At 43.0% G+C, this 26,353-nt stretch overlaps 1 protein-coding gene across 7 annotated transcripts in view; it reads left to right on the top strand.

Moving 5' to 3' along the window:
- The window catches only part of PALM2AKAP2 (PALM2 and AKAP2 fusion), a 394,465-nt gene that overhangs the window by 216,141 nt on the left and 151,971 nt on the right, over nucleotides 1-26,353 (top strand). For 5 of the 7 annotated variants that reach the window (XM_067553247.1, XM_067553252.1, XM_067553245.1 and 2 more), the window contains one exon: nucleotides 26,249-26,328. The exons of 1 other annotated variant lie outside the window; for it this stretch is intronic. In XM_067553247.1, coding sequence (XP_067409348.1) covers nucleotides 26,249-26,328 — 80 coding nt within the window. Of the gene's footprint in view, nucleotides 1-2,155; nucleotides 2,560-26,248; nucleotides 26,329-26,353 lie in introns of those variants that run through there. One more of the 7 variants, XM_067553250.1, reaches the window with a different exon arrangement.

Below are 26,353 nucleotides of genomic sequence, written 5' to 3'. Positions count from 1 at the left end.
ATTACAATACAATTAGTTGCATTATCTTAAATTTCCTGTAATTTTAGATCAAATGAAACATGCTCCCTGTGGAACTGGAGCTTTTAAATCAGGTCATAACTGAGATATTACAGGGAGGGGCACCCTTCAAGTACCTAAGGTGTAAAAACACAGTGCCAGTAAACAGGATCAGAGACATTCTCCCACTAGCATAGCGCTGTCCACACCCGCGCTTATGTCGCTGTAACTTATTTAGGGTGGTTTATTCACCCCTCAGAGTGACATAAGTTATACCGGCATAAGTGGTAATGTAGACATAGACTAATAGTAACATTTTTATCACTAGAGAAGCCGACAGGATCATAATCAATTCATCAGTGAGGTGGAGCAAATATTTCCGTCTCCTGACCGAGCTGTGCAATTCTTTTATGGCTAGAGCTAAATTTCCAGGCAGATGGTGAAAAGTGATGCTACACTCTTATACCAAGTGCATGAACTGTACCACATGTGTAGAAATGCGGCATAAGACACACACCTGGAAATATGCAGCTGTTGCTATTTCACTCTAAACCTCTTTACTACAAAAGCTGCTGTTGATCACCTTTGGAACACACTGGGGAGTAGTAGACAAGAAGAAGTAACCCAGATTAGTTTCCATTCACACCAAACTAGGGAGATGAAAAACCCTTAACAGAACAGAAATCATTCACTGTAGCATTATTACAGTGATGCAAGTCTCTTAAAGCCCCAGCACCTGGAGTCATGTAATTATAGGAGAATCTCAGCTCACGTTTTAAACAAAGACTAACTTTCTAGCTCTCAGGGTTGTGGGGAAAAGCTGGAAAACATGAATTCTAATTGAGTTTGTAAGCTTGTGCGGGCTTTTTGTTCTGCGGATAGCACCTAGCCCAATGGGTCCTGGTCTATGACTGGGGCTCTGAAGTGCTACCACAATACAACTGATAAATAATAACAACATAAAAACCAGAAGCCAAATTAAAAGATCTCCACATTTTATTTATTTAAAAGCTCCTCATTTTTAAGCCTGACTTGTGATTTTGAGGGGCCTGACTCCTGGTTTTTTAACATGGCGTTGGCAATACTGGTATTGTTTTATTTATTCTTTGTATCCTGCTAGAACTCACAGAGTGCTAGACGCAGTCCAAATACGTATGCAAATACAGAACTTGCCACACAGTGCATAGATCTCACATTTGCATGCGCTTATTTGTTCCATCCTGGCTAAGACTGCTACAGGGAGAGACTCATAAAGCCAGAACGGACCATTATGATCATCTAGTCTGACCTCCTGCACAACGCAGGCCACAGAACCTCACCCACCCACTCCTGTAATAGATCCCTAACCTAAGACTGAGTTACTGAAGTCCTCAAATAATGATTTAAAGACTTCAAGGTACAGAAAATCCACCAGCAAATGATCCCTGCCCCATGCTGCAGAGGAAGGCGAAAAACCCCCAGGGCCTATGCCACTCTGCCCGGAGGGAAAATTCCTTCCTAACCCCAAATATGGTGATCAGTTAAACCCTGAGCATGTGGGTAAGATTCACAAGCCAAACACCCAGAAAGAATTCTCTGTAGTAACTCAGAACCCACCCCATCTAACATCTCCTCACAGGCCATTGGGCCTATTTACCGCTAGTAGTCAAGGATCAGTCAATTGCCAAATTAGGCTGTCCCATTATACCATCCCTTCCAGAAAGTTATCAAGCTCAGTTTTGAAGCCAGCTAGGTTTCTTGCCCGCACTGCTCCCTTTGGAAGGCTGTTCCAGAACTTCATTCCCCTCATGGTTAGAGAAATTCAGTCTGCATGCTTATTGCCAACTTTTTAAATAGTCTTTGTTTAGCAAGCATTTGAAATATCTGACGTGTAATTAAAGAACACACAGCAAGTCAAAGTCTGCTCTGATCCAGAGTCAACAAGACATTTCATAGATTCTAAAACCAAAAGGAATCATTGTCAGATCATCTAGTCTGACCTCAACGCTCCAGCTGCATTCACTTCTATTGCCAGAGCGTGCAACCTGGTCCTCTGACACCCTAAGCAAGAATCACGCCACCAGCCCACCTACTTAAAGTTAAGCACCTGTATTTTCAGGTGCACCTCCCCTGAAATTCTGTGCATACCCCCCAACTCAATGAGACTGTGTGGGAAGTATGAAAGGGGCAGAATTTGCCCCAGAACATAAGAAGTTAAACATAAAAAATAAAGTTAATATTCAAATAAGTCTGGCAAAATTCTGTTTGCTCAGAGCAAGTAACATTTTGTTGGTGGGTAAGTGAAGTATTAAGCTGTTATGATAGGATGTATATATACATCCAGCCCTAGAAATGGGGAGAAAGGAGTACTGAGCTCTTCTGGAGGGAAAGTCTCCACCTGATGCTGAGAGAGTGTCTTGGAGGGAATGGCTGACAGCTGGACCGCATTTGTGATGCAAGCCTTTAAAAGGAAGTGTTTGGCATATGCACCAGGCCTTTGCTTCCAAGAAGCGATATGTTTTCTGTAGAGCCGGGCCTGGGGGGAAAATAATCACTGTATAAACAGCTTAGAATGCCCAGAAGGTAAGAGACTATAATTACTCTGCTTTGGACAGGCCTGTGGTAATAGCATACAGTGCAAAACCAGGGGTAATTGTGTGTTGCCCTCTCTAGGGAGTGTGGTATAAACACTGTCAAGTACAATACAGTTTTTAGCAATTATCTTGGTAAAGGGCAAGCCTGCAGAGTTTAGACTGAGGCTAATACACTTTCTTGTCTGTTTGTGCAAGGTTGTTATTTTTAATAGGTGACAGGGAGAAAAATAAGAAGTGTGACAATTTTAGTGTCATGAATTGTTAGTAATTCTCAAATGATCTCAGGAGTTTTACTAGAGTACAATAGGATAGAGGCAAAATCTGTAGGATAAGAGACAATTCCAGAGAACAAATCCTTACTGTAATGTCAGAAACATTAATAGAAACTGAAAACCTTTGTGGGGGTTATTGAATCTTTCCATAAAATGTGAGAAATATGGTCCCAACTCAGCAAAGCATTTAATCATGCATGTGGTAGCTCCATTGACATTGATGAGACAACTTGTGCTTATTTTTAAGTAAGTGCTAAAGTAATATGCTGAATTGATGCTTATATCCTTCCTATAGGACTTGATCCTGTCAGGTGCTGAGCACTCTGGCCTTGTGCTAAGTGCATACTTAAAGTTAAGTATGTATATAAGTGTTTGCAGGACTGGGGCTAGAGTGCTTGGCACCTTACAGGATTGAACCCATAGAGAGGATCACCTCCTCTACATTCTATGACCTGTTAGAGCAATTTCTATAGAACCCCATTGGTTTCATCCTCATTATGCGCTATAGGACGCGTGCCCAAGGGAAACATGCCCCATTCTGTAAAGAAGCTGCCTACAAATTTAACTGTGCCCTGTAACCAAAAACAACAGAATGCTTTTAGGTGTCTCCCCAAGCCTTTGGCGTGTTAAGTGAGCAGTACTCCCACAATGCACTGGGACGGTTTGGCTCAAAATAACGACACCATCCTCCCCGCAACAGCTTCTGCTATTGCCTTGCCCAGCACTTTCTCTGAGGGAGGGATTTGTTGGTCCACCTCAGGTCACCAACACGCTAGCTGCCAAGATAACCGCCTCTTTCTAAAATGGAAGTCAATGTATTGCTGAGCTTTGAGAGACAAGCTTCTCTTTAGCACGTGGCGTCATTGTCACACGTTCCAGGGCGGTGACCAGGAGCAGTGCTTTCAAATCCCCAGAACCACTTGGATTAGGCTAGGCCCTGAATTACTGGGGGGGAGGAGGAGGCATTTCTTGTCATTAACACCTCACCCCCCCTTTGGGCCCCAATGTTGTGGCATCTTCCTTGGAACTAACTGCAGGGCCACATGCCCACCCTCCTCAAGTGCCAATTTTCTTCCCTCCATTTGTCCCCTTCTCCCCTTCCATTCCCTGCTTCTGCCCCTCCTTTGCCTTCACACACGCATACCTCCACGCCGCTTTCTACATGCACATCCTGCTTTGGAACGGAAAAGGCTGGAGCTCAGCTGGCCCCGTCACCAAGAGCTGAGGGGCCTATCCACCTCCCACTATAGAGAATGGGAATCCTTTCATCATCCCTGATAGGAGCTGAACCACATCATGAGTGAGCAGGTGGGAGAGTGGGGGTTTGCCACATCCACCATTGCCATTGCTGAGCCTAGCCTCGGCAGAGCTCTCTCCTGTCAGAAGAAGCTGCATCATGTGCCTTTATTTCACCACCCAAAGCATCCGGAATGGTGAGACCTCTTCCACAGAGCATTGGGGCTCAGGGGCAGGAAGATTTTGTATGTCCATGACGATGCCCATTCTCATTTTCTCCTCTGCTGCAGACACCAAAGTGAGAGTGTTTGAGTTTTGACTATAAAGTGGGTTTGCTAGTGGCAGGGAAGGGGGGAATAAAAACAAACCAGTTGTACAATGAAGTAACAGCTTGGTATGTTTTATGAATGGATTAGCCTTTCACTCCTGGACAGCTGGGAGCAGCCAGACATATCCTAGTGAGACAAGCATAAGACCTGGAACCAGGACCCTGGCTGGGATGATTTAGTTGGGATCGGTCCCGCATTGAGGAGCGGGTGGGACTAGATGACCTCCTGAGGTCCCTTCCAACCCTAATCTTCTATGTTTCTATGATCCCCCTTAGTTCTAATCCCAACTTTGAGGTACTGACTTCTACCATTGCCATGGACGAGTCACTTAAACTTCCCACCTCAATTTCCCCATCCATTGAAAAGAAGTAGGGCTCTTCCCCATCTCATGAGGTTAATGTGGGGGTTGATTAATGTCTGTAGAGAGCTATCGAAAATCCAAGTAGTCGCATCTTGGGTCACAAATAAAATGTGCTTTGTGGCCTCCTCCTCTTCTGGAATGAGCAATTTGTCCACGCTGCACACATGTTACAGCCCAGCTCAGGAGAACCGGTGCACTCTGAGAAGGAATCCCATTGTGGAATAGCTGGAGGATTGAAGAATGGGATTTGGGTGTGTGGGGGGAGCTAAGTGAGGAAGCTTGGACACTCCCTGCTCGTATTAATGCATGTCGCTCTGCAGGCTAGGATACTATTGCAAAGTTATTCGAGCCTCAGACGTTGCTTTACCAAGTCCCACCATGGGAGTGGACTGGAGGGAATTCTCCAGTGTTGAGGTTAGCTGGCTGCATTATGGGGCGGGGAAGAGATTCACCTTCTGCAGAAACATTAAGCACTAGCCATTCCCGGTGGTAGGACCAATGATCTGATCTATTATGGCAAACCCATTCCATTGTATTCCCATTCCTTGTTCTAGCTAGTGCTGGCAGTAGGGAGGGGTGAATGCCTTGGAGTCAATTATATTTGTAGGCAGGAGTCTATATTTGGATCTAGTCTCTTATCTGGTTAAGCATTTAAGCCCCCTCCCCTTTCTCACAACCAGACCTAAGCATTGATTTCCCCCTCCACACCCCCAACCAGCACTTACCTTTATTTGTCTTTTGGAGGCCGGTCCATTGGCTTCTTACCTTCTCCCCGTCTCGTCTTCAGCATGTGACTGGCTGACCACCTCCCTGGTCACCCTTGGTGAGCAGATAGTCCATTTTATTTCTTCAGCTTTTCACAGCAGCCTATTGAAAGCCTGTCGTGGGGTCTGCCCCGGTATTATTCAGTACAGTTTATATGGTCTGTGCTCTATCTGTGTGTAGTTCATAATAGAGATGAGCCCATGCCCCAAAGCAATCCAATGCCAACCTTCAGTGGTGGTCAACACTCAGGCTTGGGTTGAGCCCACTGAAGGGATAAGGGACAACCATGAAGCTTTAAGCTGGACCTGGATCCAAACTTCCCCAAAGTTTGGATTTGTCAGGATCCAAGGTTTTAATGTGAACTCCTCTCTAGTACGTACAGGGCCATGCCTCACGCCTGGTGCATGGAGAACTAGGCCTGCATCTCTACTTCGCATTAACTGCTGTTGTGCGTAGAGATTAAACTAATCTGCAATCCTAGACCCAGACACATACTTTGGGATCAGAGCTTCATAGCTCGCCCCTCTCTACTCTGGACTGCAGCACATTTCCAAATCATTACCCTTAACTAACTGTGACCATCCACCTGACTCCAGATGCACATGTTGCAGTTCAGGCCTGTCTCCAGATATAAGCCCACTTCCTTCCTACTCTCCACCTCTGCTTAAAACTCTGCAAAGGTGAAGTTCACTGCTATGTGGACCAGTACAAGTCCTTTGCACCATGTAAGAGCTATCTGGAAGCTACAGTGGGAATTAAGAAACACATTGACCTTGTGTAAGGTCTCACCGCACGGGGGTAATTTCCACCCCACATCCACATTTCTAAATATTTCATATAAACCCTCTCACACATTCTTTGCTCGTGTAAACACACCACGCATACCCCACCTTCCCAGAGGCTACAAATACAGACTGGGTTTTTTAAAAAGAAAATTTGCCTTGAATTCTCAACCCTTAGCACTTCTGTCAGTATCAGCATTCTGGCTTTTTAACTTCCTTAGAGAGACAGGAATTGCTTTATTGTTTTTGTTTATAATTGCACTCCTGCTCACAACACGTTAGGTGCTGTATAAACATATAGGAAGACCCAGAACCTGCTTTTAAAAGCTTACAACCTAAGGCCCCAGACTGCAAATATTTAGGCATGTGCTCAATCACACTTATCAGTAGTTTCAGTAAAGGTAATGAGTGAACTCCAGGGAATATTGCCATTGACTTCAGTGGCTCTGGGATTTTACCTACTGGCTCAATTAATGTGTGTGTAAAGTCAAGCACGTGCATGAATCTTTGCTGGATCAGGACCCAAGCAACTTACAACCTTATGGGCTGGTCTCACAAGAAAGTTACATAAGCTAAGATGTGAAATAAAACAGAAATAGTTCCCTGTGTGGACATTCTTATTCTAGTATAAGAGGGCCCTTTTCAGGTTCAGTTTAGGTCTGGTGAAGGAGTTTAAACTAAACTGAGAAACCCCCACTCTTACTCTAGAATGAGTGTACACATGGGAAGTTATAACACTTGGTAAAGTTTTCCCATGTAGCTATGCCCTTAGAAATCTATTTATATGATCAGTGCCAGGTCCCTGTTAGAAAAGAGATGAGAAGAAAGTATGTTCTGGGCATCAAAGATTTAAAAAGGGATTCTGGTCACAACATAAAAATGAGTAAGAGGAAAGAAGGATTAACATTAGAGACGTTTAAAATGGCATTTTTTTACTTCTGAAAAATAAGATCAGCTTTTGTACACGTGATCTGCAGGGGGAGGGATGGGAAGGGATGGGTTTTGAGCAGGCACAGGTCAGGACGCACGTTCTAAAATATACTGACATTGCACATTCAAATTATCTAAATCAGGGTTTAGGACCGCTCTTGAGAGAGCATTTATTACTAGTTAACTTGCTTAGTTTAAGGCAAACTGATTCCACTTTTTTTAACCTCTATAGTGGCATCAAAATTGACACTTGTATCTTACTGTAAATACATAACGCTAAGGCATGGACTGACACACTCCACCTCCTGAAAAGTTTACAGTCTCAGACCGAGTGGGCAAGAGACACTTTACTGATGAAGAAAACTGTATAGGAAGGATTGTTAAAAGAAGTGAATTTGAAGAACTGGGAAATTCAGGGAACTGTCCCACTGAAAATTATGAAAATATGGCAGCAGAAGATACTGTAGGAAATCCAAGTGAACTATCCAAAGGATCCTTCTCTGTCTGCCAGACCTTTTTTATATCATCTTCAGGAATCATGCTTATGCCAGCAACAAGTTAATGTAGCTAATAGCAAAATGGTTGCGTCTACAGACGTTTTCCCTTGTGCCAACGAATTAATTACCATTTGATTTTTTGAAAGTCTATCTACCTATCTTGGGTGCCTGTAAAGCTCTCTTCACTGAGGGAAGCACTCTTAGTGGAACTGTTCTTAATTCTATTGGGTTGTGACTTAATTTTTAATATTTAATGACCATTAAGAAAGCAGTAATTTTGGCAAAAAAAAATTTTTTTTTTAAACATATGCTTCATGGTCCTTTAAAGGTAAGAGTTACTGTCCTATCACAACCTGGAAAGGGAAAAGACACAGTGCTTTAAAGCTGCTCTCTGACATTTCAAATTTAAAATAGTTCTGGAACAATTTTTTTGTACTTAGAATTTCAAATTTTAAAACTGTCCTGGGATTGAAAGGGAGAGATACTGGACTAAGTTCTGCAGACTGTTTTTCCTTGACTCTAGTGTGTGACTTGCCTGAGTAAACTGCTGCTAAGTAATGGCAAAGTAAAATGGCTCCCTTGATTTCAGAAGGAATTTTGACTCTGTAATGTCAGAGTAACGCCTGCGTAGGATGTTAGGGTTCGAGGTAGTTGAACTTTCTCAAAGCAATCCAGAACCTCTTCACCCAGTTCTAGAAGAAGACCTAATAGAACGTTCTGATTCTGAAATGGCTGGGTATGATTTTGTTCACTTCTAGCATTCTGCTGGGACCAGAAACTGAAGTGCAAGCTACCTTGAAAGAGTTTGTTCTTGTTGAATTTCTGACCATAACTAGATGCGAGTGCCAGAAATCTCCCATGAAAACTCTGTTCCTGTGAGCTTTCTAGCCTGGCTTTTCTAGACCCAAATGGTAAATATAGTTTGGTAATTATTTACCTAAGGTGCCCATCACCATAGTATCTGAGCATGTCACAATCTTTCATGTATTTATCTTTGCAACACCCCTGTGATGCAGGGCAGTACTATTATCCCCCATATTAGAGACAGGAAGAGAGGCACACAGGTCTCAGACTAGCGCTCTAACCACTGGACCATCCATCCTCAATTGTCTTAAACAAACCCAAATGCCAACCCTTTTAATTAGTGACGGATGAACACTGAGATTATTGAAGCTCTAGTGCAAGAAGAAGAATTCCCCCTCTTCCCCCCGCCCCGGACTAAAGCAGACAGATGGCTGAAGAAAGTACAGTAGAACCTCAGAGTTATGATCACCTCAGGAATGGAGATTGTTCGTAACTCTGAAATGTCTGTAACACTGAACAAAACACTACGGTGGTTCTTTCAAAAGTTTACAACCGAACATTGATGTTAGACAGCTTTGAAACTTTATTATGCAGAAGAGAAGTGCTGCTTTCCCTTTTATTTTTTAGTAGTTTGTGTAACACAGCACTGTACTGCATTTGGTTTTTTTGTCTCTGCTGCTCCCTGATTGCATACTTCCAGTTCCAAATGAGGTGTGTGGTTGACTGGTCAGTTTGTAACTCTGAGGTTCTACTGTATTCCCATTTAAAGGCTGCAATATCTGTTTTCAGCTGCCTAGAATCTGTTTTCACAGCAGCCTGTTTGTCTGATGTTCTGTAGATTCAGAATAAAAGGGAGAGATTTTTGAGCACCATTTTGTCAAGCAAATCTCAGGAAAATATTGCAGATAGCAGCATGTGCCAGTTAAAGCTGACGTAAGTACTGCAGGGCATACATAACATACAACCCAATGTCTCTGACCTTGATGGTATCCCTGAGAGAGTCCTGACCTATGCATGAATAATTTTTGAATTACTTCTCTAATACAATAGGCACAAACAGAAATGCATGTCCTCAGGTTGTATCCTTATTTCCAAGTGCTCCGAAGATCTGGCTTGGACTAGAAGATTGTTTCCCCCATTGAGGTAGTTTGGGCAAAGGAATCCCTCAAGAGAAGTGATCCTCAGACCTCAGTGGTTCGGGAGTCAAATTAGCAATCAACATTACCCAAAAGAGCTGCAGTAGTATGACTTGGTCTAATTTATGTTATTTATTCTCGCAACAAAATGACTGACCAAGTAGTCTACAATAGGTTAATTACACATTAAAAGCATCTTGATTGGTTAATAACTTAGATTGGTTTATAAGTAATTCACACTGTTTTAATATCATGTGCTGCAGAGAACTGCAGGGGACGCATTAAAGAGCCACTTGCAGTTCCCGAGCCTCCGTCAGAATGTCACTGCTCTGAGAGTTCCTGGAGCACTTAGATCCTCACTTCAGCAAAGCACCGGCTGAGGTTCCATTGGCAGTGATGGGGCGTAAGTACATGCGTGCAGCAACCACCCACATCACGTCAGCGCTATCATCTCTTCACAAACTACATTGATTTTACTCAGCCATGGTTGGCAAGATCAACGGTATGCCCTTGTGGAGCAGTGGTGATGGAGGGAGTTAAAGCACCAGTTTGTATGGCATTCTCTGGAGTAGCAGTATAAAGAATCACCATGGGCAGACTTTGAGAAATCTCCTGACCGGTGGTGGTGGTAGTAGTAGTGCTATATTTACAATAGTGTGTAAGAGCCCTAGTCGTGGATCAGGACCCCATTGTGTTAGGGGTGGTACAAACCCACAACAAAATGACGATGGTCCCTGTCCCAAAGAGCTTCCAGTGGTATGAGTCCAACCAGAGTATCCAACACTATTCTAGGCTATGCAGCTCTTCATTGTTGCAGTCCATGTGACATGTTTCATCTGCATTAAGCACTGATACAAAACAGAAAACCTGCCAGCTGCCATATATTTATATGCAGTTAGGCAAGGATTTCCCCTAGTAGTTGATCTGACACTCCATTTAAGATACAGAATAGCAGCAGAATTATTCACGTTGAATTTATCTCTTTAATTCTTCTAGTTAAAGCTTATACCAAGGAGGTCTTCAGCAATAAGCTTCCGCCCCGAATATGGGTGGGGGGAAATTACAGCCTCACAGGGCTCCCTGGGCACAATTATCGCCCCTCAATGAACAGTGCAACCTGAGCCCCTTTAATGCATATTGCCTGGCAACCATCTAGTTCCCCTAGTGCTTCAGCACGAGCTAGCTACCCAATCAATGCGCATCAATGGCTTGGGGGGATTTAATAGGTGTGTGCACAACCTCCCTACGTTGTGAGTCTCATCTGTTTTGTACAATGCATTTGTGCAGAGCTACAAAATAATCCCCGGGCATTTTTTAATGATCTCATTGTGCTGGTACACTGATATGTGAAGGGAGGGAAATGCCGTAAGTGCGGACATTGCCACGCTGCACCCTGACTCTGCATTGGAGAGCCGCCCCTTTTTAAGCTCCGTACCACCAGTCTGGGTGGCCTGGGGGAGAAATTTTGTTCACCATCTAGAAAGGGGTTTTCAAGAGGCAGAAATGCCTCAAAGGCTACCCCTCATATTTCCCTCCTTCTGTTCTTTTCACTCCTTTTGCACTCCAGCGGCAACCCATTCTGAACAAATAAACAACTCCGCAGTGCAGATTAACTGAGTCACTGATTTTCAGTAGGAGTACCCTCACAGCAGCCCCTGCAATCAATATGCCTTAAGCAGCACTAGCTGAAGATGTCATTAAGCACCAGTAGATAGAGTAGTATTCCATTTTACCAGTAGAAGATCAAGTTTTTACTTGTACGGCTATAATAAAAGAGTACGCTGCAAAATCATGGACCATTTGACAGAGGCAACTGCACAAACAGGAAGGAAAAATTAGGGGGAGAGAATACAACACTGCTTAAATCTCATTGCTCTCTCTCTCTTGGCTCCTGAGCAGTCAGGAAAAACTGGAGTCTAGGGAAAAGAGAAATGAGGAGACGCATTATAACATGTCATTATTAGCATGAATATTCTCCCTGTTGCTCTGACCAAAGATGGATGCTGAACAGTGAGGCTGACAACTTGCGAAAGTCCAGAAAGTCATGGTCTGGTCATGAGACTATGGACCAGGAGGCTTGGATTCTAGTTCCAGCTCTTCCCCTAACCTGCTGCATGACCTTGGGCAAACCACTTCCCCTGTCTGAGCCTCTGTGTTTTCCCTTCCCACCTTTTGTCTTGTCTATATAGTAAACTTCAGGGCAGGGAGTGTGTCTCGCTGATTGTGCAGTGCTTAGCACAATGACACCTCAGTTCTTAAACACTTTCAATTGAAGAGCACAGACCTGGGCTATCACTCAACTGTTACCATCACATGTCCTTAGCTGTTTTGAAAACAAGAGGCTACCTGACTTCAAGTACCCACCACTCCATTAAGCATAAGGAGCCAACTTCAGCCCTGATGCAAGTAGGTCAACTGTATCAAATGGTGCTTGTGCCCAAGATTCTCAAGAGTCGCCAGTAATTTTAATCTTCCGTCCCTGGGTACCCAAGTTGCGATATCTTAGAGGGGCCTGAATTTCAGTGGATGGGTACTCAGTACTTCCTGAAAACCAGGCCCCTTTATGGTTTTGAGTTGGGCCCCCACAATTACTTGTTGCTTTTGGAAATCGTGTCTTAGAGCAATAAGTGGCCCTCTAAGTCCATTAATTGCAGAGCTATCTATGACCTTGCTGAATCTGGACACTCCAGACTATTGAACAGCACAGTTAAAAATAAATAATTGTAATATTTAAAATATTAGTAAATGTGTGTTATGAACAGAACATTTAAACCGTCTGAATAAAGAAAGAACCAGCCTTGAATCTTTACTCAAAACTCAAACTAAATTCAATTTGAACTGAACACTGAGGTTCAAGAGATATAGACATATATTTTTTTTTTAAACTGACACTTTCATTTTCAATTGCCTCTGGAATTCTAGGTTCCAGCCAGGAATGGACATAAAAGGCCAAGATACCATGAAAGAGGCTTTTCACACAGCATCTCCATTCCAGTTTGAGAACAGAAGAGCAGTCATACTGGGTCAGACCAGTGGTCCATCTAGCCCAGTATCCTGTCTTCTGACAGTGACCAGTGCCAGGTGCTTCAGTGGGAATGAACAGAACAGGGCAATTATCAAGTGATCCTTCCCCTGTTGTGCAGCCCTGGCTTTTGACAGTCAGATTTAGGGACACCCGGAGCACGGGGCTGCAGCTTGACCCTCTTCGCTAATAGCCATTGATGGACCTATTGTCTATGAACTTACCTAGTTCTTTTTTTTGAACCCCATTATGCTCTTGGCCTTCACAACATCCCCTGGCAAGGATTTGCACAGATTGTGCATTGTTTGAAGTAGAATTTCCTTAGTTTTTTGTTTTAAAACTGCTGCCTATTAATTTTATAGGGTGACCCATGGTTCTTGTGTTATGTGAAGGGGTAAATAACACTTTCTAATTCACTGCCCCACACCATTCATGACTTTTATACATTTCTATAATATCTCCCCTCCCATAGTCTTCTCTTTTCTAAAATGAACAGTCCCAGTCTTTTGATTCTCTCCTCATTTGGAAGCTGTTCCATACCCCTAATCATTGTTGTTGCCCTTCTTTGTACTCTTTTCAATTCTAATATCTCTTTTTGAGATGGGGTGATCAGAACTGCATGCAATAATGAAGGCATGGAAGTACCATGGATTTACATAGTGGCATTATGATATTTTCTGTTTTATCTGTCCTTTTCCTAATGGTTCCTAAAATTTTATAAGCTTTTTGACTGCTACTGCACAATGAGCAGTTGTTTCCAGAGAATGATCGATAATGACTCCAAAAATCTTGTTGTTGAGTGATAACAGCAAATTTGGGACCCATTTTATATGTATACCTGGGATTATGTTTTCGAATGTGCATTACTTTGCATTTATCAACATTGAATTTCATCTGCCATTTTGTTGCCCAGTTTTGTGAGATCCCTTTAACTCTTCAGTCTGCTTTCAAGTTAACCATCATGAGTAATTTCGTATTATCTGCAAATTTTGCCACCTCACTGTTACCCCTGTTCCCAGATCATTTATGAATGTTGTACAAGAACTGGTCCCATACAGATTTTTGGAGGACCCCATAAATTACCTCTCTTCACTGTGAAAATTGATTTTTTTTTTTTTTTTTTTTTTAATTCCTACTCTGTTTCCTATCTTTTACCAGTTATTGATCCATGAAAAGATCTTCCCTCTTAACCTATGACTGCTTACTTTGCTTAAAAGCCTTTGGCGAGGGATCTTGTCAAAGGCTTTCTGAAAGTCTAAGTATACTGATCACCCATGTTGACACCCTCAAAAAACTCTATTAGATTGATGTGGCATGATTTCCCTCTGCAAAAGCTGTGTTGATGCTTCCCCAACATAGTATGTTCATCCGTGTGTCTGATAATTCTGACCTTTACTCTAGTTTTAACCAATTTCCCTGATACTGAAGTTAAACGTACTGGCCTATAATTGCCAAGATCACCTCTGGAGCCTTCTTTTAAAAATTGGCATTGCATTAGCTATCTGCCAGTCATCTGGTACAGTTGCTGATTTAAGCAATAGGTTTCATATTACAGTTAGTAGTTCTGAAATTTCATATGAATTCTTCAGAACTCTTGGGTGAATAGCATCTGGTCCTAGAGACTTATTACTGTTTAATTTATCAATTTGTTCCAAAACCTCCCCTCCTGACATCTCAGTCTGGGACAATTCCTCAGATATGTCACCTAAAAAGAGTGGCCCAGGTTAGGGACTCTCCCTCACATCCTCTACGGTGAAGACCAGGGGTGGGCAAACCTTTTGGCATGAAAACCACATCTGTGCATAAAATGGTATGGCGGGCCATACAGAGGGGCAGGGGGAAAGGGCGCAGCTGCGTGGGTAGAGCAGCCACCATGTGGTGCAGCTTAAGGTTGGGAGTGGTTCCAGTCAGGGCACCGCTGAGCTCACGTGGTGGGAAAGGGGAGGGGGGAAGGGACATGGCTGAAAGTGGGGAGCAGCCGCCGTGTTCTGGCCAGGGCGCCGCTGGGCCCATGTGGTGGGAGAAGGATAGGGAGCGGGAGCGGCAGCGGCCACCGCCCCACGCAGCTTGTTCTGCAACTTTTCCACGGACCATCGGTTGAGCTGGAGGGCCTGATGAAAAGCTCAGATGGGCCACATGCGGCCCATGGGCCATAGTTTGCCCACCCCTGGTGAAGACCAACATGAAATATTCATTAGCTTCCCTGCAACAGACTTGTCTTCCTTGAGTGCTCCTTTAGCACTTTGATTGTTCAGTGGCCCCACTGATTGTTTGGCAGGCTTCATGCTTCTCATGTACTTACAAATGTTTTTAAATTGTTTCTTGCTGTTTGTCTTTTGCTAGTTGTTCTTCACACTCTTTTTTTTGGCCTGCTTAATTACATTTGACTTGCCATAGTTTGTGCCTTTCTGTTCTTTCTCACTAGGATTTGCCTTCCAATTTGTAAAGGATATCTTTGTGTCTCTAACTGCCTCCTTTACTCTGTTTAGCCATGGTGCCAATTTTTTTTGGTCCTCTTACTCTTTTCTTTATTTGTTGTACATATTTAGTTTGAGCCTCTATTATGGTGTTTTTAAGTAATTTCCATGCAGCTTGCAGGCATTTCACCCTTGTGACTGTTCCTTTGAATTTCCATTTAACTAGCTTCCTCACTTTTGTGTAGTTCCCCTTTTTGAAGTTTAATGCTACTGTGCGGGGCTTCTATGGTATTTTCCCCCCCTCCCCCATGGATGATTAAATTTACTTACATTATGATTGCTGTTATCGAATGGTTCAGCTATATTCACCTCTTGGACCAGATCCTGTGCGCCATTTAGGACCAAATCAAGAATTGCTTCTCCACTGGTGGATTCCAGAACCAGCTGCTCCAAGAAGCAGTCATTAATGGCATCTAGAAATTTTATCTCTGCGTCCTGTCCTGAAGTGACATGTACCCAGCCAATATGGGGATCATTGAAATCCCCCATTTTTATTGGGTTTTCTATTTTTGTAGCTTCTCTAATCTCCCTGAGCATTTTACAATCACTGTTACCATCCTGGTCAGGTGGTCACTATTATATTCCTACTGCTATACCTTAATCCTCAGGCACAGAATTTCTATCCATAGAGACTCTATGGTGTAGTTTAATTCATTTAAGATTTTTACTACGGTTGACTCTATGCTTTCTTTCACACAAAGCGCTACTCCCCCACCAGCATGACCTAATGTCATTCCTATATATTTTTGTACCCAGTGTCTGTGATGCCTATTGTATCACTTTAATTTCATTTAATATCAGGCACTCAAATTGACCTTGAGTATTTAGACTTCTAGCATTTATATATAAGCCATTATAAAAATGTGTCAGTATTTAGTTGTGGACCTTCCTGTGATATAATTGAATGGGACTCTTCTGGTTGGCTGTTTCTCTTCAGCTCCTACCTGTATTTATCAATTTCTATTATCTCCTCTTTACCAGGATATAGAGTATCTCCTTTAATAAATCCTCCCCTAAGGGATGTCTTTGTCCAAACTGTGTGCTCCTCCACACCTCTTGACTTTCCCCCCACCCTTAGTGTAAAAACTCCTCTATGACCTTTTCAATTTTGCATGCCAGCAGTCTGGTTCCATTTTGTTTTAGGTGGAGCCCACCCTTCCTGTATAGGCTCCTCCTTTCCCAAAAGGTTCCCTGGTTCCTAGTAAACCTCAATCCCTCCTCCGAACACTAGTGTCTCATCCCTGCATTGAGACCCTACACTTCTGCCTGTCTAACTGGCCCTGCTCTTGGCACTGGAAGCATTTCAGAGATAACTGTGGAGGTCCTGGACTTTAATTTCTTACCTAGCAGCTTAAATTTGGTCTCCAGGACCTCTCTCTTATCCTTCCCTATGTCACTGGTACCTACATGTATTATGACCACCGGTTCCTCCCTAGCACTGCACACGTCTGTCTAGATGTCTCAAGAGGTCTCCCACCTTTGCACCCAACGGGCAATTCATTCCATGGTTCTCCCAGTCATCAAAAACCAAACTCTACATTTCTAATAATCGAATCCCCCCATTTCTATTACCTGTCTCTTCCTAATAATAGGGCTTCCCTCACCCAGAGGGGGATCCTCCATATCAGAGGATACCATGACATCTGGAAGGAAGGTCCCAACTATGGGATCGTTTTCCTCCAGTCAAGCTTGATGATCTCCTTCCCTGAGACTTTCATCCTCCTCCACAGCACAGAGGCCGTCCGACGGGGGATGGGACCGCTCTGTTGTGTCCTGGAAAGTCTCATTTTATGTACCTCTGGCTCCCTTAGCTCTTCAGATCAGCCACTCTGGTCTCAAGAGCCCATACTCAGCCTCTGTGGGCCATGAGTTGCTTGTATCAAATGCACATGTACGCCACCTGCCCCCAGGGCAAGTCATCAGACACGCTTCATTCAGTGCAATAAACTGCGTAGCCCTCAATCTGCTGCTGGACTTCTGCCTGCATTATTTTTACTCTTGTGGGTGGAGGGTTGGTTTATTTTCTTTTTTGGGTGAGGTTTATTGGCCTATGTTTAGAGATCATTTGTTAGCGGTATCTGGCTCTGATCCTCCCCCTCTAAACTCCCTCACAAAACTCCCCTGTTCGCTCACTCCTCTAATCGCTTAGGAGCCAGTTCTCCCTGAATTAGCCCCACCCTGTTGTCAAGGGATCCTATAAGGGTTGGAGATGAAAGGATAGCAGGGTAAAGCCTCATTAGGAAGCTTTCAGCCTTGTCTAACAGGCCACTAGGCTCAGCAAACAAAGTGCGCTACAAACCTCAATCAAGCCGGCACAAGGCAGGCAAGCCAGCAAACGACAACAAACTAACAGCTTTTAGGAAGGACAAGAAACCACACAAGAGACAGTCCTGGCTAGATTTCCAGCCCTATTTTGCAGACACAAGAGCTTCATATGAGCAGCCCAGCTTTAAGGTAATGTCTAGAGACCCCAAGCAAGGATTAGGGCCCTATTGTGCTAGGTACAGGCATATGTACAGACATACCATAAAGATCATCCTCATTCCAACAGAGCTCAGTCTTGCACTTAGAGAACAGGGAATGACCAGCCAAGTGGGGCGGAACAAGGAAATAGTAGATACAGGGTGATAGTTGATAAAAAGCCCACGGAACCCAGTGGAAGTCTTTCCATGGACCCTGGATCAAACCGTATAACTTCTTTAGTCTTACAATAGCATATCCCGGATGTTGCAAAGATGAGTTTCAGAAGTGTTCCTATTACAACAGGAAACGTGCCAAGGAGGCTGGTTTTGCAAAACCAAGCAGAGTTCAAATCCACGTTCCATGTTAACTGAATCACCGTTCTTTGAAGAGAGAGAGAGAGAGATGAGAAGGCACACGCCCCCCTCCCCCCACTCCACAATAGAACATATGGCTTGAGTTTTGCTAAACAATACCCGTGGGGTAGTGTGGCTCATGGTGCTATTTTAATATGCACCTCTGAAGGCTTGGAGAATATCCAGTTTGGATTCATCTCTGCATAGGGTGATTCTAAAAGTACCTGTGAAATACAGTGATATCTTTTTCATAAGACATGAGATACAGGCTGGAAGTTCCTAGATGCAGAAGCATTTGGCTCAGAATGCTAACTGACCTTTCTTTAAAATGTTACGTCCCTCAGGCTCACAATATAACCTAATATTCTGACAAATTCACATTCTAACTTGGCTTTAAACTTCAACACTTCGTGTCTCGCTAGCTTTCTCTCTCACACAGCGAGGCAGCCCTTCATTAGATCTCCTTCAGGCGTATGACTTTGCTATGAAACAAACTGTCTATGCATCAGTATGTTACACTGCCTTTGAATCTTATGGCCAGGAAATGATACGTTCACAACATGCTTTAATTCCGGACCGTATCAGGAGGATAATGTAGGAAGCCATATGGTATTTGGATGTTATTTATTTATACATGGGGGGACTTACCTATTGTGGCAGCTTAATTGTACTTTGGAAGAAAATTGTGTCACTATAATCTTTCCCAATGGTATATCATCGTCGTCTAAGAAGGCCAGTTTTATTCAGTAAGGATCAATTGTGGTACCTTTACTCCAGTTGAGTGGTACCTTACTCTGCAAGTAGTCCCTGTCATGCTGTTTGGAGTGGCTCAGAACGGTAACTACCAACCTCAGGGCAGACTGTCAAAAAGCAGGGCAGACTCCCCAAGCTGGTGGGGTGTTCTAGAATTCGATTTCACCAACCCAGTGACAAATGTGAACTCCAGAAGCACTATAACAATTCTATGATGGAGTCCCAGACAGACCCCTTGGGGACTTCAGTCTATCTGGCCAGCCAGGCAAGCTGGACTTAGTGTTAAATGGTCACTACGTCCAAAGATCAAAAGATATTCAGGTTCCTCCCAGTCCCAAGACATCAGTTGCTTACCCCCAAATCAACCTGTGTCTTAGATCTCACACCAAAGACAACACCTGTAGCCAATTCTGTAATTAGCTAATGGCTTATTACCTAGGAAAAAGAAGTAACTTATTTACAGGTTAAAGCAGGCAAGATATATTACAGATGAATGCATCTATGGCAGTGGTTCTCAACCAGAGGTACACGTACCCCTGGGATACATCAACTGATCTAGATACTTGCCTAGTTTTACAACAGGCTACAGAAAAGGCAGGGGTGAAGTCTGTACAAACTAAAAAGTCATGCAATGACTTGTTTATACCGCTCTATATACTATACACTGAAATGTAAATAAAATATTTATATTCCAATTGATTTATTTTATAATTATATGGTTTTAAAAAAAAAAGAGTAAGTCATTTTTCAGCCACAGTGTGCTGTGACACTTTTTAAAATATTTGTATGATTGTTGTAAGCAAGTAGTTTTTAAGTGAGGTGAAAGTTGGGGATACACAAGACAAATCAGCCTCCTGAAAAGAGTACTGCTGAAAGCAATCTGGAAAGTTTGAGAGCCACTGTTCTGCTGTCACCTTTGGGGACCATAATCTGTCAGCAGGGAATGACCTTGGGCATTTCTGCTTTTGTTTCCTAACTCCAGCACTGTGAGGGTCCAAATAGCAAAGAGATGAAGAACTTTCATGTCACAGTTATCTTTATTTCCTTCTTCCAGAAATCAAGCTGATGGGACCAGTTTCCTTGCATGTAGCATCTTTATGAGTGTGGGAGGGCATTTAGCCCAGTCTTTGTAGAGGTGCCACTTAGTTTTGATAGTCCTTCTTAATGGGGAGGGCAATCACTCCTCCTGCCTGAGTTCACAAATTCAGAGCAGGCATTTTTACTGTTATAAAGGAAAACTTTTACATATGGCCTTATTTGTAGTGGCTGTATCCCATGCTATATGATGAATGCATGCAGCAACTTACAAGCATTTTATAGAGTCTAAACATTAAACACATCTTACAAGTCTAACACCTGTCTCGAACAATACTAACATGGGTAAGCTTGTCTAGTTTCCAGCTATGAATTTGTCAGTGCTCAGCTGATGCCTACAGCCTAAACAAGAACTGCACCTGGTCTACCAACATCACAGTCCCAGTATCCAGTAGGCCAAATTCATCCCTGGTGCAACTCCAGTAAAGTCGGCAGAGGGCCAGCAGGGATGAATCTGGCCCAGTTACACCAAATGACTGATGTATAACGTCCATCACCATTTGGGTAACTTCTGAATGTGGCCGTCTGTGTCCACCACCACCTCCTCCCAGCAGCACATTATCAGCACCTGATTATCTTCACGGTTCATTTGCTCTAGCAGCCTGAGTTGTATCAGTCTCATTAATAAGATTTGCATGGATCTAGCTACCTTCTATTGCGGGGAGGGGGGTGCTAAAGTATCATTAATAAATACAATTTGCATGAGTAAGCCATATTTCCCATCTTCATGCCTCTTAGGGAGCTTCCTATAACTTGTAACTTGTCATGCCACAGTTTTCCTGTTTTGTTGCAATAGTGCCCTAGACAATGGCTCATTTTTAAGCACCACCACTGCTTATAATTGCTCACAGGTCTCTGGCAGGAATGCTGTACTTCTGCTCCTTTTATTCCCCTTTGCTTACCTCTGGGAGACTCCTCTATGCAGAAATGTTTGCCCTTTATGCCAAAAAAGACCCAACTCCCTGAAGCATATGATGGCGGTAGAAGTAACTGCCACTGTAAAGGCCTTTTATCATCTTGCTTTTCTTTCTGCAGACACCTCTCTCCTTGGCCTCCCTCATCCTAAGTCAGAAGCTGAATGTTACCCATGTAATCCTCACCAGAGTTCACTTCCATTGACCCTAATACAAACCCCTCAGGAAATCTGTGGGAGTTTTGTCAAAACTAGCTTAATAAGAATGGGGCTGTGTTCACAGGTCAGAATCTTTAATGAGTTTTCCCTTTTTTACTTATGGTGTGAATTTTTCTACTATTTGCACAGTACCTTTGCTTTGCTCTCTTAAACAATTATAAAACTGGAGGGTGAATGTCTACTTAATTCTGAGGGGAGGCTAATTATTATGATAGAAATGGCAGTCAAGGATTTTTTGCTCCCTTTTCTTGTCAAAGTTTTAGTAGCTTCCTCCTGATTATTTTTCTCCAAAGCCCTCCCTGCGTCTCTCCTCTGTCAAGAGCTGTTCATTGTGAAAGGGAGCGCTGGTAACTACATGGGTGACCTTCAGAACAAGACTGACACACAGCTCTCTCTGAATGTTTTAACCTTCGCCGTCAGTCCTAGGGCTGGTCTCCACTTCAAAAGTTTGAATAGCCCAAGTATGTCAGTTAAGGTTGGTGAGTTCATTTTGTGGTGGTGTTTGCTGACACATTATGCTGACAAAAGGCTGAGTGTGTACATGAAGTTATATTGGGATAGCTTATTTTGGTTCCTGAATCAGAATAAGCTATAGAGGTATAACTGCATCACTACCAGGGGAGTTTTGCCTGCTTAACTGTTTGCATAGTTCAAGTGGCAACACTTTCACATGTGAGCAAGTATAGTTCTGCTCTACAATAGTCAGTGTTGGCAATAGCTTCACCACTGGTACTTCAGAAGTTAAACACCATATCAGAAAACCGTAGTTAAAGCCAATCAGAAGCAAGCCTTAATGATGGTGTTCAAAAATGGTGCTGGCTATGGCTTGTCCTGGTCTACATATGCAATTAAACTGTGTGCTGCTGAACTGCTGCTGAGTGACTTACAGATGCTCATGCTAGTAATTATTTGGGTGTTGACCACACCCCAGGAAGCATTGTTTTGGAATTTATGATGGGTAAAGCTATCTTTAGTGGTGGTTAATAGGTGAGAAATTCGTCAGTGGATTTTAATTCCTGCTATTAAAATAGCCAAAACCCACTCTCCCCATTTTTGCATTAGGTACTGCAAAGTTTCACAGCTTGAATGCCAATACAATCTTGATGGAAAACAAATAAGTAAAGCAAGTACCATATTTATGCCAACCTAACTTCAGCATAGCTGCAGCTAGGTGGATGGAAGAATGCTTCCATCAACATAGCTACGGCCACTCAGGGAGGTGGATTACCTACAGTAATGGAAAACCCCTTCCGTTGCTGTAGGAAGAATCTGTGCTATGGTGCTGCTATAGCACCATAGCTATGCCTCTGTCGAGCCCGTGTAGACAAGCCTATTTGAACAGACAGTGCTTCCTTCTAAAACTGTCCTACGCTGGCTGTTCTTACGTGGTGACCTGTGCCTTCAGAGGCTGGCTGCACCAAATGTCTTTGGTTTTTGGTTCGGTTTTATCTAGAGGCCTATGCTGCAAAGTTGACATCTGAAGTCAATCTATACCAAAGTTAGTGGTGGTGGCATCTGGGTATTTGTTTTCCAACAACTTAATGTCCTGGCAAGTTGGTGCTGCAGTCTCAAAGTTTAAGCTCTCGCTGGATATGCCATTTGCTAAAACTACATCAGTTTTTTTTTTCCCCATGTAGTTCTTAAATACCACAAAAGCCACTAGACCTGCTGGGGGGAGAACATAAGACAGACCAGGCAGGATGATCATGGCACAGTGGTGAGCATGGAACATTTAACTTTAGGAACCAACAGCTAAAGTCTCCCAACAGATTAATTGCGGTGATGGGGTACGATTTATTTAGTTTTACTGTAGCACCTACAAAGCCTAGTCATGTACTAAGACCCACAGCCCTAGGTACGGTTAGCTACACACCCAGAACAAAAGACAGCCCATGCCACAAAGAGCTTACAATCTAAATATTACACAGGAGATAACAGACGGACACAGAGGAGTACAAGGAAAACATTAGCTAATATTGGTCAGGATGATAAGCGGTGGTCTCAGCACACCACTGTCAAGGGTGTTTGCTTCACAGAGGAATAGCTGAGCAATTCTCTCTCCCCTAAATAGGTCCCAGGTCATTCTGGGCTGTAAAGCAGATCAACACCTTGACTTGCACCCACAAGTAATTTGAGCACAGATATTGTATATTCACTCACTGCATGCTGCACCACCTAGGAGATGGGCAGCTGCTTTCTATATCAAAACACGTAAGCACCCTGTCTTTTTTTCTTAAAACAAATCTGGGTCCCCCCCGGTTCCCTGCATGTTCAATCTCCCTGTTTAACTGGCAGTGCAAATCTATCCTCATCTTCACTTACTGCAGCATCCCTTCCCTCTGACTTTGCCTGTGTGCGTCTCTTAAGAAGAGATGCTATTAGCTCAGCTTCATTTCCATTGTATTATCCTGTCCTCCTTACTGTTGAACTCCCATCAACCGTCAAACTCTATTCGCAGTTGAACTCAGCAGCAAATAAAAGGAAACAAATAAGTCAGCCCTTTGCTTCACGTAAGTGGAAGTAGCAAACGCAGCGATGGATCAAAAGCTTCTGAGCCAGAGAGTGCTAGTGGAGTTGCCCTGCAGCTATTGTGGCTGATTTTCTCAATCTTTGCTGTACTGTCAGATGGCGAGATGGATTAAAAATGAGCTGTAATGATGGTAACGCAAATTGGTGCTACCTGTAGCCATTTAGACAGAACCCCGGAATGAAATGTATTTGGGTTTTTCTATAATCCCTGTATGACTACAAAACCACACCGTCTGTAACACAAATCCACCCAGTGGAACACCCTAGCTCCGAAATGGCCCATTTCTGAATGGCAGAGATCTGCTGTTCTGCCTACACACAGACTTCATTCACTGCATAAAGGCCAGGGACACTGCGGATACTATGGATTCAGGTTCTCTACGAGGGAGAGCAACGGTTGGTCCTAGGAGGTGTAACTGATCAGAATCTGGCCCCTAATGTATTGTAAGCAACAACAAAAAAGTCAGATTTTTCAAAAGTGCTCATCACCAAGCAGCTTCCAATTCTGTCCTCTTATTTAGCTCCTAAATGAGAACTGCTGGGTGCTAAGCGCTCTTGGAAAAACTGACCTTAAACTTCCAGTTTACTGCAGGATTTGCTCTCTCCAGAGAGGTGGACATGTGCCATTAATGCCAGCGTGTGCACAGAAAAGAACAGATCTCCAAGTCACAGATTAGAAACGGGGAGGGGGAGGAAGAGGGGAGATTTTTCAGAAGTGCCTACAGGGATTTAAGAGCACAAATCCCACTGATTTGAAAGGGAATGGGACTTGTGCTGTGACATCTCTGGAAGCACTTGTCAAAATCTTCCCCCATAATAATAAATGCCTCACTGTGCTTGGTATGGAAGCAAGATGACCCACCAGCCAATCTTATTCACACTATAGAAAAATAGTAACATTAGAAAAGTTCAAGATCAATAATCAGTGTTCCACGTAAATACTTCTTTCCTTCAGTGCTAAGCTATCACACGGTCAGCACTGTTAAAAAGGAACATTTCTATATATAAGAAGTAGGGTGAACACCGTTTTTCTTCCATCAGGCAGACAATCCTCTTCAAAGGGTAATTAGAATAAAACCAAAAGCAGCAGAGATGTTTAGTGGTCCAGTGTCACTCAGTGTGTTAGTGGTTCAAGCCAGGCATAGAACTCCCAGCTTTAACCCTAGACCACTATTTCTGACACCAAGTACGTATGTAACATTTAGCAAGTGTACAATATGCTTCCACCATCTGCACAAGTGCATGACACTCTTGGGTATAGTCTCATCTCTGTGCCTGGCAATTTACATGTGTACACTCTATAAACACCACTGGAAGTTACTTGTCTAAATCCTTGTGCATTGAGATGAGAATGTAACCCATGAAGTTCATTTGGCAGCAAAGTAAATATTAAATCATTGAACCTGAGCTGGAATTTAATTTAATTTTAGATTTAGTCATTGACATAAGTAATCAAACCACTGTATATGGCTGTTGGCACTTGAGTTAGTCTATCCCTGGAGCTGAAATTAGCATTCATTATGTTGTGTGGCAAATGTTTTCAGGGCTTTATTTTCTTTTTCTAGCCTTCAATTTGATTGGGACGTAATATTAACATGGCGGTTTTTCCAAATGGGGAATTTTTAAACTGCTTGCAGCCATGCACCCTTCAGCTGTGCAGTCATCAGCGCTAGCAAAGTCGGGCTGACGCTAGTTCACTTTTGGATGAGAGTCCTAAGGAAACGTAAAGGTGCTCCAAGAAGTGGGATGCTTGGTGCAGTAGGGGGCACACTTCCCTGGGAGTTAATCCTTCGCTAATGCCCAGTATAGTATTGTGGGGCATTGGATAGTCCAGTGTGCTAGATTTTGGATAAGTTATAAAAATTAAGGGCCTGATATACCTTATTCTAAGGCCTCTTCTATGCACAGCCAAAGCAGCATAAATGAGAATCAGGATATGTCTTGACTATGGCACTTCAGACACAGGTGCTAGCCCTTGTGTCTTGGTCAAATTGCAGTAGAGCTCATTTGCATTCTGCCTATAAGAAGATTCTCTTCAGCTTCAATTAGATCTAGAATTCTCCTTTTCCTACCCTTCACTTTGGGTAGCATCTTGCACTATTAAAGAGCTGCTGTGTTGTGCCCCAGAGGTGGCTGTATTGCAGTGATGGGCAAAGCCATTTAGAAATTTAAGAAAATCTTTAGGCTTCTGTTTTGGGGGCTTATTTTCATTTTTCAGGGTTTATTTTTAGCAATTTGAGTTTTATGCAGATGTCCAAAAATGGGGGGAAAGGTTGGGAGGATTGCTTTGCATATAATGTAATAAGTAATTTCTTTGTATTGTTCCCTCATGCACGGTTTCAAACAGTACCATGTGAAAGCACACTAGAGAACCACTAGTAGAAGGGTCTACACAGATCAATTAATGTGCAACACCTTAGTGTGCTTTAGAAAACACACCTCCTGTCATCACATTACTGCTCTGTATAGAACTGTTTCTGGTATCTTTCCTGAGGTTTTTGGATAAACAGTGACTTCACTTTTTTTGGAACTGGGGTTGGCTTTACTGGTATTGGGCAGTTAAAAACAAGCCCTAATAATATAGATTTATTGAGAATAGTTTTTACCTATTCTGTCCTGCTTTAAAAATATTAACAAAACATTGAGCCAACTGTAACATGTCACTGAAACAAAGCAAGCACTGAATCCAAACAAAACCAGACAACATCTAAATAAGTATCTTCTCACTGACTCTGTTTGTAGGAGTGAAAGAAATGGCTGTGTTACCGAAGGATCGAAGAGGATCATGCTCATGTGAAATTCCTGAAACAGTGACTGGGATGGTAAGTTTACATTCACCCTCTACTT

The sequence above is a fragment of the Emydura macquarii genome, unplaced genomic scaffold (genome assembly GCF_026122565.2).
Source record: "Emydura macquarii macquarii isolate MOO-44397 ecotype Brisbane River unplaced genomic scaffold, CSIRO-AGI_Emac_v2 contig_1451, whole genome shotgun sequence".
Lineage (NCBI taxonomy): Eukaryota > Metazoa > Chordata > Testudines > Chelidae > Emydura > Emydura macquarii.
The sequence above is the reverse complement of the archived record's forward strand: the minus strand, read 5'-3'. Positions and strand labels throughout refer to the sequence as shown.